General features: G+C 40.0%; 2 protein-coding genes across 5 annotated transcripts in view; one reads left to right on the plus strand and one right to left on the minus strand.

The window, feature by feature from the left end:
- LOC109850951 (protein trichome birefringence-like 3) lies at positions 6,766-8,918 on the plus strand. 3 transcript variants are annotated; one of them, XM_020421036.1, is made up of 7 exons: positions 6,766-6,874; positions 7,167-7,344; positions 7,431-7,677; positions 7,750-7,921; positions 7,997-8,196; positions 8,281-8,439; positions 8,527-8,918. In XM_020421036.1, exons 2-7 carry the CDS (start codon positions 7,194-7,196, stop codon positions 8,858-8,860), a joined length of 1,263 nt encoding a protein of 420 aa, XP_020276625.1. In that variant the 5' UTR covers positions 6,766-6,874; positions 7,167-7,193; the 3' UTR covers positions 8,861-8,918. The 3 variants fall into 3 exon arrangements, with proteins under 3 accessions (XP_020276625.1, XP_020276626.1, XP_020276624.1); XM_020421037.1 differs by lacking the exon at positions 6,766-6,874 and having other exon boundaries at positions 7,000-7,299; XM_020421035.1 differs by lacking the exon at positions 6,766-6,874 and having other exon boundaries at positions 7,002-7,344.
- The window catches only part of LOC109850950 (asparagine synthetase [glutamine-hydrolyzing]-like), a 15,342-nt gene continuing 8,520 nt past the window's right edge, over positions 8,872-15,693 (minus strand). The window contains exons 2-12 of one of the 2 annotated variants that reach the window (XM_020421033.1): positions 15,602-15,691; positions 15,326-15,467; positions 14,999-15,189; positions 14,617-14,778; positions 10,572-10,652; positions 10,255-10,476; positions 10,006-10,140; positions 9,813-9,893; positions 9,572-9,658; positions 9,328-9,435; positions 8,872-9,217 (exon numbers count right to left, since the gene is read on the minus strand). In XM_020421033.1, the coding sequence (XP_020276622.1) occupies positions 9,026-9,217; positions 9,328-9,435; positions 9,572-9,658; positions 9,813-9,893; positions 10,006-10,140; positions 10,255-10,476; positions 10,572-10,652; positions 14,617-14,778; positions 14,999-15,189; positions 15,326-15,467; positions 15,602-15,691 (1,491 nt within the window). In that variant the 3' untranslated portion in view covers positions 8,872-9,025. Of the gene's footprint in view, positions 9,218-9,327; positions 9,436-9,571; positions 9,659-9,812; positions 9,894-10,005; positions 10,141-10,254; positions 10,477-10,571; positions 10,653-14,616; positions 14,779-14,998; positions 15,190-15,325; positions 15,468-15,601; positions 15,692-15,693 lie in introns of those variants that run through there. The other variant, XM_020421034.1, reaches the window with a different exon arrangement.

The following is a 15,693-nucleotide window of genomic DNA, read 5'->3' on the forward strand; positions in this document are numbered from 1 at the left end:
GAATGGCAAGTGGGCGGCGGCAAGGGCGGGAGGCACGATCGACAAGGAGGAGGCTGGTGGTGGGCGCTGGCAGCTGCGGTTTGAGGCTGAAGGTGAGCAGTGGCTGAGGAAGATGGTCAGCGTCAGCTTAGGGGGAGACGGGTGGTTCGTCGGAGAAGAGAGGGGGTGATGCTAGAGGGAGGAGGGATCTCAACGGGGGTGGTGGTGGATAGGTTCAGGTGTTTTGGGGAAGAAGAGAAGGAGAGAGAAAAAGAATGACGGCGGCTATTGTGAACAGGAAGAAGAAAAACGAAAAAGAAAGTATATATATAGGGTATATTAGGGTTAGGGTTAGGGATAATTAAATGAAAAATAATTAAAATAAATAATTATGGGTATTTAAAAATTAAAATAATTACGAAATAATTATCTACAATTAAAAACATACATGTTGTGCTAATACAATAGTTAATAAGAAATAGTCGAAATATACATATATTATACAATTAAACGAGAATAATTAATTAAAAATATAATTATTTATATTTAAAATTAAATAATTATAGGATAATTATATACGTAATAAAACATACAAGTTGTACTAATACAACCGATAATATGCAACAGTAGAAATAATATAATAAACTATACAAATAATACGTAATTAATATTATAACGTATTATACAAAATATTATGTAACAATAATAATAATACAACATATTATTTAAAAATAATACGTAATAGTATCAATAATACAATAGATTAATTTTAGAATTTTTCACCACATAAAATTAATTTATAAATATTAATATCATTTAAATAATTATAAAACTTGGACTTTAAATCATAGAAAAAAGTACTCTCTATGTAACCTCTAACCTAGAGAATATTATTGCAGTAACAGATGCAGATTTAAAATAGAACCTATGGCACTAAAGGCTTGGCCATATGAGCGAGAAATGGATGAAGACACTTCTGTCAAAAGGGAAGCTACCGGATCTGAAGAATGTAGATGTCGGCCTATGCGAGGATTGCATCTTTGGCAAACAGAAGAAAGTCAGTTTTGTAAAGATTGGCAAGACACCCAAGACAGAAAGGTTAGAATTGATTCATACCGACGTATGGGGACCATCTCCAGTTTCATCTCTTGCAGGCTCACTGTACTATGTCACCTTCATTGATGATTCTACAAGGAAGGTGTGGGTTTATTTTCTAAAGAAGAAATCAGAAGTCTTTGATACCTTCAGAAAATGGAAGGCCATGGTGGAAAATGAAACTGGTTTGAAGATAAAGAAGTTGAGGTCAGACAATGGAGGAGAGTACAAAGACAGTAGATTCAAAGAGTTTTGCGCAAACAGCGGGATCAAGATGGAGAAAACAGTTCCCATGACACCGCAGCAGAATGGCGTAGCAGAGCGCATGAACAGAACTTTGAATGAACGTGCCAGAAGCATGAGGTTACATGCCGGCTTGCCCAAGTTCCTATGGGCTGAAGCTATCAATACCGCAGCCTATCTAATCAACCGCGGACCCTCAGTTCCCTTGGATGGTGGAATACCGGAAGAAGCTTGGAGCAAAAAAGAGGTAAACCTTTCACATTTAAGAATTTTTGGTTGTATCTCTTATGTACACATAGATTCTGCTGAAAGAAGTAAACTTGATGCCAAATCTAACAAATGTGTTTTTGTTGGTTATGGTGGTGATGAGTTTGGTTACCGATTTTGGGATTATGAAAATCGGAAGATCATCAGAAGCAGAGATGTCATATTCAATGAGAATGTGATGTACAAAGACAGATCAACTGCAGAATCAAGTAGCTCCAGTACAAAAGCTGAAACAAAGGAATTTGCTGAATTTGAGGAGATTTCTGAAAAAGATGTTCAGACTAGCCCTGAAGCAATTCAAGAAGAACCAAGCACGCCAGAAGTGAGACGCTCCTCCAGAATTCCTAAGCCAACCCAGCGTTATTCGCCTTCTTTGCACTACCTGTTGCTGACTGACAGTGGTGAACCGGAGTGTTATGACGAAGCAATACAGGTGAAGGATTCAGTCAAGTGGGAGTCTGCTATGCAAGATGAGATGGACTCGCTCATGTCAAATCAGACATGGGACTTAGCTGAATTACCACAAGGTAAGAAAGCTCTTCATAACAAATGGATTTACAGGATCAAAGAAGAACATGATGGGAACAAACGCTACAAGGCAAGGTTGGTTGTCAAAGGCTTTCAGCAAAAGGAAGGTATCGACTACAATGAAATTTTTTCTCCGGTTGTGAAACTAACTACAATCAGATTAGTGTTGAAAATTGTAGCTGCTGAGAATTTACATCTTGAGCAGTTAGATATAAAAACAGCTTTCCTTCATGGTGATTTGGAGGAGGAGATTTATATGAAGCAACCAGAAGGCTTCATAAAGGCAGGCAAGGAAAATCTAGTATGGAGCTTGTATGGATTGAAACAAGCTCCCAGACAGTGGTACAAGAAGTTTGACAACTTCATGGGCAGCAACGGTTTCACTAGATGCCAAGCAGATCATTGTTGCTATATCAAGAGGTTTGACAATAGCTTCATTATTTTATTGTTATACGTTGATGACATGCTCGTTGCAGGATCAGATCTGCAAGAGATTATAAATTTGAAGCAGAAATTGTCAAAACAGTTCGCGATGAAAGATCTTGGTGCTGCAAAGAAGATTCTTGGAATGAGGATCAAGAGAGACACGAAGTCTGGGATTTTGATGTTATCACAGGCTGAGACATCAACAAAGTACTCTCCAGGTTCAACATGCAAGATGCAAAACCAGTGGGTACACCTTTAGGTGTTCATTTCAGACTTTCTAAAGAACAGTCACCGAAGACAGAGGAAGAGCGTGCACACATGGCGAAGGTCCCGTACGCCTCAGCAATTGGAAGTCTGATGTATGCCATGGTCTGTACAAGACCGGATATTGCTCAAGCAGTGGGAGCTGTTAGCAGGTATATGAATGATCCAGGCAAGGTACACTGGGAAGCAGTCAAGTGGATCCTCAGATATCTACGAGACACTACAGGTAAAGCACTTTGTTTCAAAGGTGGAGATACAATACTAACAGGCTATGTAGATGCTGATCTAGCAGGAAATGTTGATATCAGAAAGAGCACTACAGGGTATGTATATACTCTAGGAGGTACTGCAGTGAGTTGGGCTTCTCAACTGCAGAAGATAGTTGCTCTCTCCACAACTGAAGCAGAATATGTCGCTGTTACAGAAGCCAGCAAGGAAATGGTGTGGCTTCAAAATTTCTTGGATGAATTAGGCAAGAAACAAGAAGACAATGTCTTATACTGCGACAGTCAAAGTGCTATTCATCTAGCGAAGAATCCGTCTTTCCATTCCAGAACGAAGCACATACAGATGCGGTATCATTTTATCCGGTCACTTCTGGAAGATGGAATTTTGAAGCTTGAAAAGATCAGTGGAGCTCAAAATCCGGCAGACATGCTGACAAAGACGGTGACTATTGACAAACTGAAGCTGTGTTCAGCTTCAGTTGGACTGCAATAGTATGAAGACGGGAAGAGCTGCTGCATAGATCGAGATGTGAAGACAGATTGAAATCAGTCTTCAAGTGGGAGATTGTTAGTCAAAGAATAAAATATTAGTGCATAGTGTCTTTCCAAACACTATAAATAGGTCCCCAAACTTTTAAGGAAAACTCATTCCAGAAACAACTCCTCTTATAGAAGAACAAGAGAGAGAAAAGAAAGGCTTAGAGAAAAGTCTTTGTGAGAGAAAATTGTGAGCAATTTTCAGAGTGGGATTGAGTTGTGAGAAAAAATTGAGTGTTGTAAAATTTCTCTTCATAATGAAAGATCTGCAGCAGCCCGTGGACGTAGGCAATTTTGTGCCGAACCACGTAAATCTTGCGTGTCCCCCAATTTTGCGCATTTAATTTTCGCTCTTTCTTAAATCTGGCACTAAGGGAATCGGAGTAATTTCCCAACAGACGATCCTCAACACCCAAGACTCTCTAGCATTGAATCAGATCAAACTCATCAAAGTTTCGTGTTTCTTTAATCGCTTGTTCAGTGATTTGCTCCTATTTTTAAATTTCCCAACCTGGTTAGAAGTATGATTATCTATAGTAACCGACAGAAGTTCATTCTCCATTTCAAAGCAGTATCGCGTACAAGACAGTGTTCGAGCTACTCCGTTTCAAAGATCGCAAACATGTTAGGTAGCCAGATGCTTTTCTCAACTCTGATACCCGTACCTAACTGAATCTTGTTGATGCCACTCAAGTGTCATGGGGCTCATTTCGTACCACCCGACAGTTATAATATAATGGCAACTTGTGATCATAAGCTATCACTGTGGCTTAAACATTGGAATGACACTGTACCTAAATTGCATATATGGGCATTTAGTTGAGATGAAAGCTTGGAGGAATTGATTTACAAAGACACAGAGAGAGGGAAAAAGTCCATACTCCTTGCCCCACCTAACCTCCAGAACAAACCCAACCATTTGTTTTAGTTTGCAGATATGAGCTACATAAAATTTTGTTTTGACATTCCTATCGGTAACAAGCTCTAAGTGAGGCCAGGAAGTCATAACTGCTATAGACAAGTAGAGAAGGAGAACATACTTTTACGAAAGAGAGTTATTCATCAGATGATAACACTAGCTCTGCTATCATTATTATATATCACCAAAGTATCTAGAATGTAAACCTAATCGTTCAATAAGAATGGCTACTTATCTTTTTGAGGTAGACCAAATTAACCTAATCGTTCGATAAAAGGGACATAAGACCAAAAGATCATTAAATTTTACCCATCTGCGTACTAAAAATTATTTATCACCTATATGGGAAAAAGTGTCCTAATGGTTATCACTGATGTTGAAAGGTTGAGATCCTATATAGCAACTAGGCCATTTTGTTGAACAAGAAAAACATGACTAGCTGTCGAGGTTGGCCATACATCTATTAATCACTTTTCGAAATTGAATAATTGGTGTCTACGATGTGTGTGTAATATCCGATACAAAGGGAGAATCAACAGAAGAAAAGGTAAGGAATGAGGAGAAATGCCACTTTCAATCGGCATCATGAGCCTCCAACCTCACTAAAAACACCTGGTGGCGACTATATAAATAGCTCAACATGGGTCACATCAAGAGTTTCATAGCTCTTCCTCATTCTCCTTAATTCCCAAACGAGAGTTCTCATTTCTTCCTCAAGATCTCTGGTGATCTTCATCAATTCTTTGACAACAACCCTCAATGGGGTTTAAGAAGACTGTTTTTAGGCCTAGGAGAGTCGTCAAGACGGCTCCAGACGATCCGTCAGTTGAGGCTACCGGCGGTGCTATTATTCAGGCGACCGCGCCTCCGCCGTCGTAGGTTCCTCTCCACCATGGTAAGTGAGGACCATATAACTTGTTTCAACAAGTTCCAAACCCTAGACGATGAGTTCTAGGTTGTCAACAACGAGAAAAACTCATTCTTTTCCGATGGAAACGTAAGGGCAAGCCTCTACATTAATTATGAAACACGGGATTGGTTGCTGCATTTTGTAACCAGAACATGGGTCTTGGTCTCTGCGTTTTGAAATTAGAACACAAGGTTAGCCCTTGCGTTTTGAGTTTGGAACGCAGGCCTGGCCCTTGTATTTTTGGACTTGGACAGTAGGGTTAGCCCTTGCATTTTGGATTTGAAACTTAGGGCCGGCCCTTGCATTTTAGATTTGGAACGTAGGGCTGGCTCTTGCGTTTTAATTTTGCGCATTTAATTTTCGCTCTTTCTTAAATCTGGCACTAAGGGAATCGGAGTAATTTCCCAACAGACGATCCTCAACACCCAAGACTCTCTAGCATTGAATCAGATCAAACTCATCAAAGTTTCGTGTTTCTTTAATCGCTTGTTCAGTGATTTGCTCCTATTTTTAAATTTCCCAACCTGGTTAGAAGTATGATTATCTATAGTAACCGACAGAAGTTCATTCTCCATTTCAAAGCAGTATCGCGTACAAGACAGTGTTCGAGCTACTCCGTTTCAAAGATCGCAAACATGTTAGGTAGCCAGATGCTTTTCTCAACTCTGATACCCGTACCTAACTGAATCTTGTTGATGCCACTCAAGTGTCATGGGGCTCATTTCGTACCACCCGACAGTTATAATATAATGGCAACTTGTGATCATAAGCTATCACTGTGGCTTAAACATTGGAATGACACTGTACCTAAATTGCATATATGGGCATTTAGTTGAGATGAAAGCTTGGAGGAATTGATTTACAAAGACACAGAGAGAGGGAAAAAGTCCATACTCCTTGCCCCACCTAACCTCCAGAACAAACCCAACCATTTGTTTTAGTTTGCAGATATGAGCTACATAAAATTTTGTTTTGACATTCCTATCGGTAACAAGCTCTAAGTGAGGCCAGGAAGTCATAACTGCTATAGACAAGTAGAGAAGGAGAACATACTTTTACGAAAGAGAGTTATTCATCAGATGATAACACTAGCTCTGCTATCATTATTATATATCACCAAAGTATCTAGAATGTAAACCTAATCGTTCAATAAGAATGGCTACTTATCTTTTTGAGGTAGACCAAATTAACCTAATCGTTCGATAAAAGGGACATAAGACCAAAAGATCATTAAATTTTACCCATCTGCGTACTAAAAATTATTTATCACCTATATGGGAAAAAGTGTCCTAATGGTTATCACTGATGTTGAAAGGTTGAGATCCTATATAGCAACTAGGCCATTTTGTTGAACAAGAAAAACATGACTAGCTGTCGAGGTTGGCCATACATCTATTAATCACTTTTCGAAATTGAATAATTGGTGTCTACGATGTGTGTGTAATATCCGATACAAAGGGAGAATCAACAGAAGAAAAGGTAAGGAATGAGGAGAAATGCCACTTTCAATCGGCATCATGAGCCTCCAACCTCACTAAAAACACCTCAAAATGTGCTTGAAAACTATGAGGCAGTAGTTGAAGAATAACGCTTTTTAAAAATAATTACTTGTGGTTGGATCATCAGTCTACATGGCTTTTACTTCACTCCTACTCCAAAAAGAACATACATTAGCAATAATACCCCACAACACTCGTTCTATTTTTTTCTCTTTATCATCATTTCAGTTACACCACCACTCTTATGTTCTAACTCTATATTCAAACACTAGAGAAGCACTCCTTATTCTATCTATCCAATGAAGATATCAAGAGGCAAGCTCCCACTATCCATCATGGTCATTGTCATCTGTGCCATCGCATTTGCTGGTGTGATATTCACTGAGGATCTTCGGGCTCTCACTGGTATATCCATCTTTAAGTTCAAAGCTTGTTCTAGTAAAGTTTCAGGTAATTCACATCATTAGTCTTAGTTGATGACATTTTCTAATACTGTATTCTGAACTTGATATGAAATGTGCATGTCAACTCATCAGAAGAGAAAGAGAAGGCAAGGTCTGCCGCTCTTAGTGATGATACAATCGATGAAGATAAGATTGATTTCGATCCTAATGAGTGTAGCGTTACAAAGGGTATGTGGGTATTCAACAGTTCTATTGAGCCACCCTATACAGATGAGACATGCCCATATGTGGATACACAAATGTCCTGTGCGAAGAATGGAAGGCCTGATAGTGATTATCTCCATTGGGAGTGGCAATTGGATGACTGCAATTTGCCTAGGTAATTATAAATTTTAATCGTCATAGTTGTACTTATGGACCACGGAAACATAATAATTCGATATTCTTTCAGGTTTGATCCTGTAGCAGTATTGGAGAAACTTAGGGGGAAAAGGCTAATGTTTGTGGGAGACTCACTGCAGAGAGGGCAGTGGCAATCATTTGTATGTCTTGTCCAATCTCATATACCACCAGAAGAGAAATCCATGAACAGAAGTCGCCCCCTCTCAGTCTTTAGCGCCAAGGTACTTTTAATACTTGACTGTAAATTTAGTACAATATCAATACTTTCTGACTGTAGATTTTTCTGAATTTTGTAGGGATACAATGCAACAATCGAGTTCTACTGGGCGCCATTTCTTGTTGAATCAAACTCTGATCTTCACATCGTGACAGATACAAGAAAGAGAATACTGAGAATAGATTCAATTTCGAAACATGCACAACACTGGATTGGAGTTGACATCCTAGTGTTCAATACTTACGTATGGTGGATGAGTGGTCTAAGAATGAAGTCTCTGTAAGTTTATGCAGCTATAGTGAAAACCAATAGAAAACAATCTCAATTTTTCTAAATGTGATTATGTATGCAATTTTTCTTAAGGTGGGGTTCATTTGCAAACGATCTGGAAGGGTTTGAGGAGCTCGATGCGGTAGTTGCTTACAGGCTTGCCCTCAAGACATGGGCTAATTGGGTTGACTCTACTATAAACCCGAACACTACAAGAATTTTCTTTACTACAATGTCCCCTACACACATGAGGTTTTCTATTCTTTTACTCAACTACTACCAGTATAATAAAGGAAAAGGCTTCATCATATACTAAAAGAGAATTCATTTGCACTGCAGGAGTGCAGACTGGAACCATAAGAATGGCATCCGATGCTACAATGAGACAAGACCAGTAATGAAGAGAGGATACTGGGGAAGCGGATCAGACAAAAGGTTTATGGAAGTGGTTTCTAGTGTAGTAGGAAGAATGAAAGTCCCCGTGAATTTCATCAATATAACACAGCTATCAGAGTACCGCATTGATGGGCATGCCACAGTTTATACTGAGATTACAGGGGAGGTATTGACAGCCGAGGAGAAGGCTAACCCAAAAAAGTATGCTGACTGCATCCATTGGTGCTTGCCTGGAGTCCCAGATACTTGGAACAAAATCTTTTATGCGTATTTGTAACCAAAGTTGGATAATCAAAGACATGATAAATTTATTTATTCAGTTCTTTCCATTCAAATACAACTGCGTGTACTGTTAAGAACTTAGATGTACAAAGCTAAAAACCAAAAATACAGATGCTGCTATATCATGAACTGAAGTCAAGAACATTAGGTATTGATGGAGTCATGAAGCTCTTACATCTACATTAGCAGTAAGAGAGGCAGGAATGTGTGGATTTAAGGCCGAGATGTGGACACCAAGAGCAGCTCTACCAGAGGGATCGAGGTTTTTTGACCATTGGGAGTCCCACTCTATGGCCTTCACGGTGCTGCAGGCAACACTTGGGCCCCCAGGGACAGTCAATATCGCAGAAACCTGCGGAAAAAAGAGGAATATCTAGTTAGCAATCCTACAAAAATATCATACAGGTAGAACAAAGAAGTATTAGTATTAGATTTCAGCAGGGCAGGACACTATCAAGTTACCTGTGGGAATAACCTCTCAAAGATCGTTCTGTAGTAGTACGCCTCTTTAGTGGATGGTGTATTGTGTGGATAAATATTCACAGCATTTAACATCATTTTGTCCGTCACCTATGATGACGTAGTAAAGAAATGAGATAGGCTAGCTCCAGACAGAAAACATGAAAGGTACATAGCAATTAATAGAAAAAATCAACAATTTTTTTTGGGAAAATAAAAAATTAACTAAGGGAAGTTCTGAAATTACATTCTCCGCCGCATGGGTCTTCAGTCCATCGATCCAACTATAACCAACACCATCACTAAACTGCTCTTTTTGCCGATAGAGAATATGCTGCAGAAGGAGACGTGCAATGTTTCTCAGTCTCTTCAGTATTTTAACAGAAAGTGATGTATATTATTTTGTCTATTTAATGTATCAAGTACATGTTATTTTAGCTCATGACAATAGTTGAGGACTATAAGTATTTAAGAGGATTGAAAGTGACCTTTGGGAGGTAGGGGTTCTCCTCATCTTCGAAAGCTTTTCTCAATACCCACTTCTCGATCTGATCCAAATCAGGATTGATCTGATGACGACTTCCCGAGTTAGAGAGCCAGATTATTTTATTGAGAAATTGCTTATCTTTATCAGCCATCCTATGAAATTCAAAGTACGGTAACTAGTCAAGTTTAACTTACCATTTTCCATTTTGGGTCAATGCTCATAGAGACATCAATGAATTCTTTATCTAAAAATGGCACACGAAGTTCCAACCCCCATGTCGAGGTGGCTTTATTCGCTCTTAAGCAATCATATAGATGGAGAGCTTTGATCTATGAGTCAAATCAGCAACATACATACTCAAAATCAACCAGGACCATGATGGGGTAGTGCTATACTGATAAGGAGATTCTAACAACCTCATTCTAGAAGAACAAATAACATACCTTTCTACATGTCTCCTGGTGGAACTCCTCCTTGTTAGGTGCCTTATGAAAGTATAAATATCCTCCAAAAATCTCATCTGAACCTTCCCCAGAGATTACCATCTTCACTCCTAATGACCTGATTTTACGAGACATGAGGAACATGGGGATACTTGCTCTGATGGTGGTAACATCATATGTTTCAATGTGGTAGATTACATCCTCAATGGCATCAATACCATCCTGGAAATTTAATAGAAATTCAATGACTGCTAAGCTTTGTACTCCATCTCAATTGAAGACAACTTGTATGAAAATATTACTATTATTTCAAGTACCTGAACTGTGAAGTGGAACTCATGGTGAATTGTGCCTAAATAATTGGCAACCTCTTTTGCAGCCCTCAAATCTGGTGAATCCTGCAAGAAAAGGTAAGCATATTTATGGCCGGAAGATTGTTAGTCAACAATTGAGGCCAACAAACTTTCGGTGGCCTCCGTTGTTGACATCAAGAGAAAGGGGGAGCTAGAGCCGCAACAACAGCCTCCGTTGTTGACATCAAGAGAGAGGGGGAGGTGCCGAATTTGTTGACAAAAGAGAGGGCATGGAAGCTATAAACCCCCCCCTCTCTTCCTCTGTGAAATACACTCCAAAACTCCAAACCAGCAGAGAGTGATTGAGAGAAAAAGAGAGAGAAAGCCACACAAGAAATCTGTGAGCTCTCAATATTTTGTATGAGTGTTGTATGTTGAGATTGAATATAGTGATACACCCTCTTGCCGTGGACGTAGATCAATTTGATCGAACCACGTAATTATTGTGTTTGTGATTGTCTCTACTATTCTCTGGTTTAGTGGGTAATTTCCCCAACAAACCAGAGAATAGTAGAGACAATCACAAACACAATAAACCTTTGGATGGAACCTGAGCAGGTCCCCACAAATCTGAATGGATGTAGTCGAGAGTGCCCTTCGTCGTATGTGAGCCAGTCGAGAAGCTGACCCGAGTTTGCTTCCCAAACACACAATGCTCACAGAAATCCAGTGATGATGTATGATCACCACAGAGTAAGCCACGTTTACTCAAAATAGTCATTCCCTTCTCACTCATGTGGCCTAAGCGCATGTGCCACAACTGAGTAGTGTCTCTATCAGCATCAGAAGACACACCTGCAGAGCCTGTCACCGTACTGCCTTGGAGAACATAAAGACTGTTCACCTTACTACCTTTCATCACAACCAATGAACCCTTAGTAACTCTAAGAGCTCCACCTTCGCCAGTGTAAGAACACCCAATAGAATCCAAAGAACTCAAAGAAATCAGATTTTTCTTTAAGTCTGGGATGTGTCTCACATCTGATAAAGTTCTCACTATCCCATCGTGACACCGGATGCGAACTGTACCAATGCCAACTGTCTTGCAAACTGCATTGTTGCCCATCAAAACTGATCCACCACTTATAGATCTGTAAGTAGTGAACCAATCTTTATTTGGACACATATGAAAAGACGCACCTGTATCCAAGATCCATTCTTTATCGGAACGGCCATCCAAGGGACATACTGTAAGAACCGTCTCAGCAACAACGGCAGTATCAGCCTTTACCGTATTAGCTGAATCTGATGTTTCACCACGCTGGTTGTCTTTCTTTTTTAGAGCATAGCATTCTGACTTGTAATGCCCTTTCTTGTGACGCACATGCAATCTCCATCGTTATCTCATTTGAGCAGTCTTCTAAGGGGAACTTGGGGTGATACAATTCACGACCCATGACTATCCTTGTCTTTGTTTTTGGTGGCAATATCAATGAAGTTGCTAGCGAGACTAGAGCGTTCGCATATGCATTCTGGACTCGTGGGATGTATCCAATAAAAAAACCTTCAAGCTTCTAGGCTAGCTCTAGCACAACGAAGTGGTATTGGACTAAGTCCTCATTACGTACTTCATATTCTCTTCGGACTTGATTCACAATGAGCTGAGAATCACCATAAGCCTCAAGGTGTCGAATATTAAGCTCCTCGGCCAATTGCATCTCTAATAGCAAAGCGCTGTACTCTGCTATATTGTTGGTGCATGGCTCGATTAGAGAGAATCCTCTTGGGATTACATGACCACTTAGGGATACAAGTACCACCTCCACACCAGCGATAATTCCTCCATTAGGATTTGCTCTAGACACACCGTCAAAGAACAATTTCCATACTTGTACGACCTCTAGAGTTACACAAGCTTCGGTGACTTCATCTGGTAAGTCCTCATATAATCTGGAAGAATCTGATATTGGATGATGAACTAAGAAGTCCGCTAGAGCTTGACCGTGCCTTCACGTCGCAACAAAGCCTTCATCTTTATCCTCCATAGGCCGAAATTATTTTGGCCATCAAAGATCGACACCGAGAACTTCACAGAAGCCATTGTGGAGGATTGAAAGCTGTCCTAGAACCGAGAAGCTCTGACACCAGTTTCAGACTTGGGATTTGGTGCAATTACCTAAGGGTAAAAGGGCAATTGGATGCAAGTGGATTTTCAAGAAGAAAGAAGGGATCCCAGGGGTTGAAGATGCTAGATTCAAAGCACGGTTGGTGGCTAAGGGTTATAGACAAAAGGAGGGAATTGACTATGATGAAGTGTTCTCTCCGGTTGTGAAGCATACCTCCATCCGTGTATTGCTTGCCATGGTTGCTCTATTTGATCTGGAGCTTGAGCAGCTTGATGTGAAGACTGCATTCTTGCATGGCGAACTTGAGGAGACTATCTACATGTCTCAGCCAGAGGGATACTTCGTAGAAGGTAAAGAAGATCAAGTTTGCAGATTGAAGAAATCTTTGTACGGCCTGAAGCAATCTCCCAGACAGTGGTACAAGAGGTTTGATAATTTTATGCTTAGTCATGGGTACTCAAGAAGTACTTATGATAGTTGTGTGTACTACATGCATCTAGGAGATGATTCTTTTATTTATCTTCTATTATATGTCGATGACATGCTTATTGCTGCTAAGAACATGTCGCAGATTCTTATTTTGAAGAAACAACTCAGTGATGAGTTTGAGATGAAAGATCTTGGTGCAGCAAAGAAGATCAGATTCACCTACAAGTGAGAACGAGAAGAAGGAGATGTCCCGAGTTCCATACTCTAATGCAGTGGGTAGCATTATGTATGCTATGATTTGCACTCGTCCAGACATTGCCCAGGCAGTCAGTGTAGTGAGCAGATACATGGCTCAACCAGGGAAGGCACACTGGAAAGCAGTGAAGTGGATCCTACGGTATCTCAGGGGTACCTCAGATTTGGGTTTAGTTTTTGATAGCAGTACTTTGGGAACCTCAGTTGTAGGTTTTGTAGATTCTGACTATGCAGGTGATCTCGATAAAAGGAGATCTTTGACTGGTTATCTTTTTACTCTTTCTGGCTCAGCTATTAGTTGGAGATCGACTCTACAGTCGACAGTTACTTTGTCTACCACAGAGGTAGAATACATGGCAGCAGCAGAAGCGGTAAAAGAAGCCATTTGGTTGAGAAATCTCGTGAGTGAGCTTGGACTACAGCAGGAGGCTAGTTCAGTTGTATTTTGCGACAATCAGAGCGCAATACATCTAAGCAAAAACTCAGCACATCATGAGAGGACAAAGCATATTGATGTCAGATATCATTTCATTCGTGAGGCAACTGCTGAAAGAAACATCACGATGAAAAAGATAGGTACTGCAAACAACCCAGCTGACATGTTGACCAAACCGATCCCGGCCTTCAAGTTCAAGCACTGCTTGAATTTGGGAGGCATTCGCACTTGTTAAGTGGCCCCTTTTGGGGCATTGTTTGCAAGATGGGTGAAGACTCACTAGTTATTGGTGTCGGCTCAGTTTTTGGGAAAACTTCACCGAGGTGGAGATTGTTAGTCAACAATTGAGGCCAACAAACTTTCGGTGGCCTCCGTTGTTGACATCAAGAGAAAGGGGGAGCTAGAGACGCAACAACAGCCTCCGTTGTTGACATCAAGAGAGAGGGGGAGGTGCCGAATTTGTTGACAAAAGAGAGGGCATGGAAGCTATAAAACCCCCCCTCTCTTCCTCTGTGAAATACACTCCAAAACTCCAAACCAGCAGAGAGTGATTGAGAGAAAAAGAGAGAGAAAGCCACACAAGAAATCTGTGAGCTCTCAATATTTTGTATGAGTGTTGTATGTTGAGATTGAATATAGTGATACACCCTCTTGCCGTGGACGTAGATCAATTTGATCGAACCACGTAATTATTGTGTTTGTGATTGTCTCTACTATTCTCTGGTTTAGTGGGTAATTTCCCCAACAAAGATAAATATGACATCTAAAATAATTAGTTATTGGAAAATGATTGAACGAAAAAAATGCAAGAGATTGTCATCACCTCCAAACCAATACAGAAGGAATGGAGTTGGTTTTCACATATATCTGCAGCTTTAGTTCCTCCAAGGTGCCGAGCTGTAACAGCAGCAACTAGGGATGAATCAAGGCCACCAGACAGTAGAACTCCAAATGGAACATCTGTCATGAGCCTCTTGATGACCGCCTGCATAATATAGAAATTTTGCATTGTAGATCATTGAAAAAAGCATTAACTTCATATTACTTGTGCCATATAGCTGGCAAGCCTGGCATAAAATGTCTGGGATATTTAACAAAAGTGATTAGAAATTCCTCTTGTATGATATGCTAATCATAGAAGAAACATAACAAATTTATTCAAGGTGTTCAAGTTAATCTGCTATAAAATTGAAACTTGCAATTACTTTCTCAAATGCCTTCCTCAGAACAAGGGGATCATATGGAGCTGATGGAACAGTTTCGGAGTACCAAGGTGGGTTGTACCATCTCTTCAAGCTTCTTGTTTTGCTGGAGTACAAGTGTCCGGGAGGGAAGACCTTGAAGTTTTCACAATCATCATTCAGTCCTTTCATTTCAGATGACATCCAAACAGAACCTTAAACAAAACACATTAAAATAGTCAGTAAAGTAAAAGTGAAAGATCTTTATGTCATGGACATGTTGCAGAGTGCTATAGAAATAAACATACATATTTTTTTTCAACAAGAGAAATAAGATAGTTTTGCAAGTACCATCAAGCCCCCATCCAATATAGAGGGGTGTGACTCCAATGGCATCACGCGCAGCTATGAAGGTGTTGTGTCGGGTGTCTAACAAAACAAATGAGAAGACTCCATCTAACATATCCAGAAAATCTTCCTCAAATTCCTCGTACTAAGGAAGAGAACAATTGTAAACCAAGTTGTTCAGTTAAAAATTGACAGCTTGAGTGCCCCATAACTCTTGCTTATTCCAATGATAACACAATGATCACCATGTGACAAAGTTATAAGGTTGAAATATCTCACCAGATGAGTGATAACTTCACAATCACTGCCTGTCTTAAAAACATGATTAGGAAATTGTCCTCGTAGCTCTTCATGGTTGTAAATCTCTCCGT

The sequence above is a fragment of the Asparagus officinalis genome, chromosome 7, assembly GCF_001876935.1.
Source record: "Asparagus officinalis chromosome 7, Aspof.V1, whole genome shotgun sequence".
Classification (NCBI taxonomy): domain Eukaryota; kingdom Viridiplantae; phylum Streptophyta; class Magnoliopsida; order Asparagales; family Asparagaceae; genus Asparagus; species Asparagus officinalis.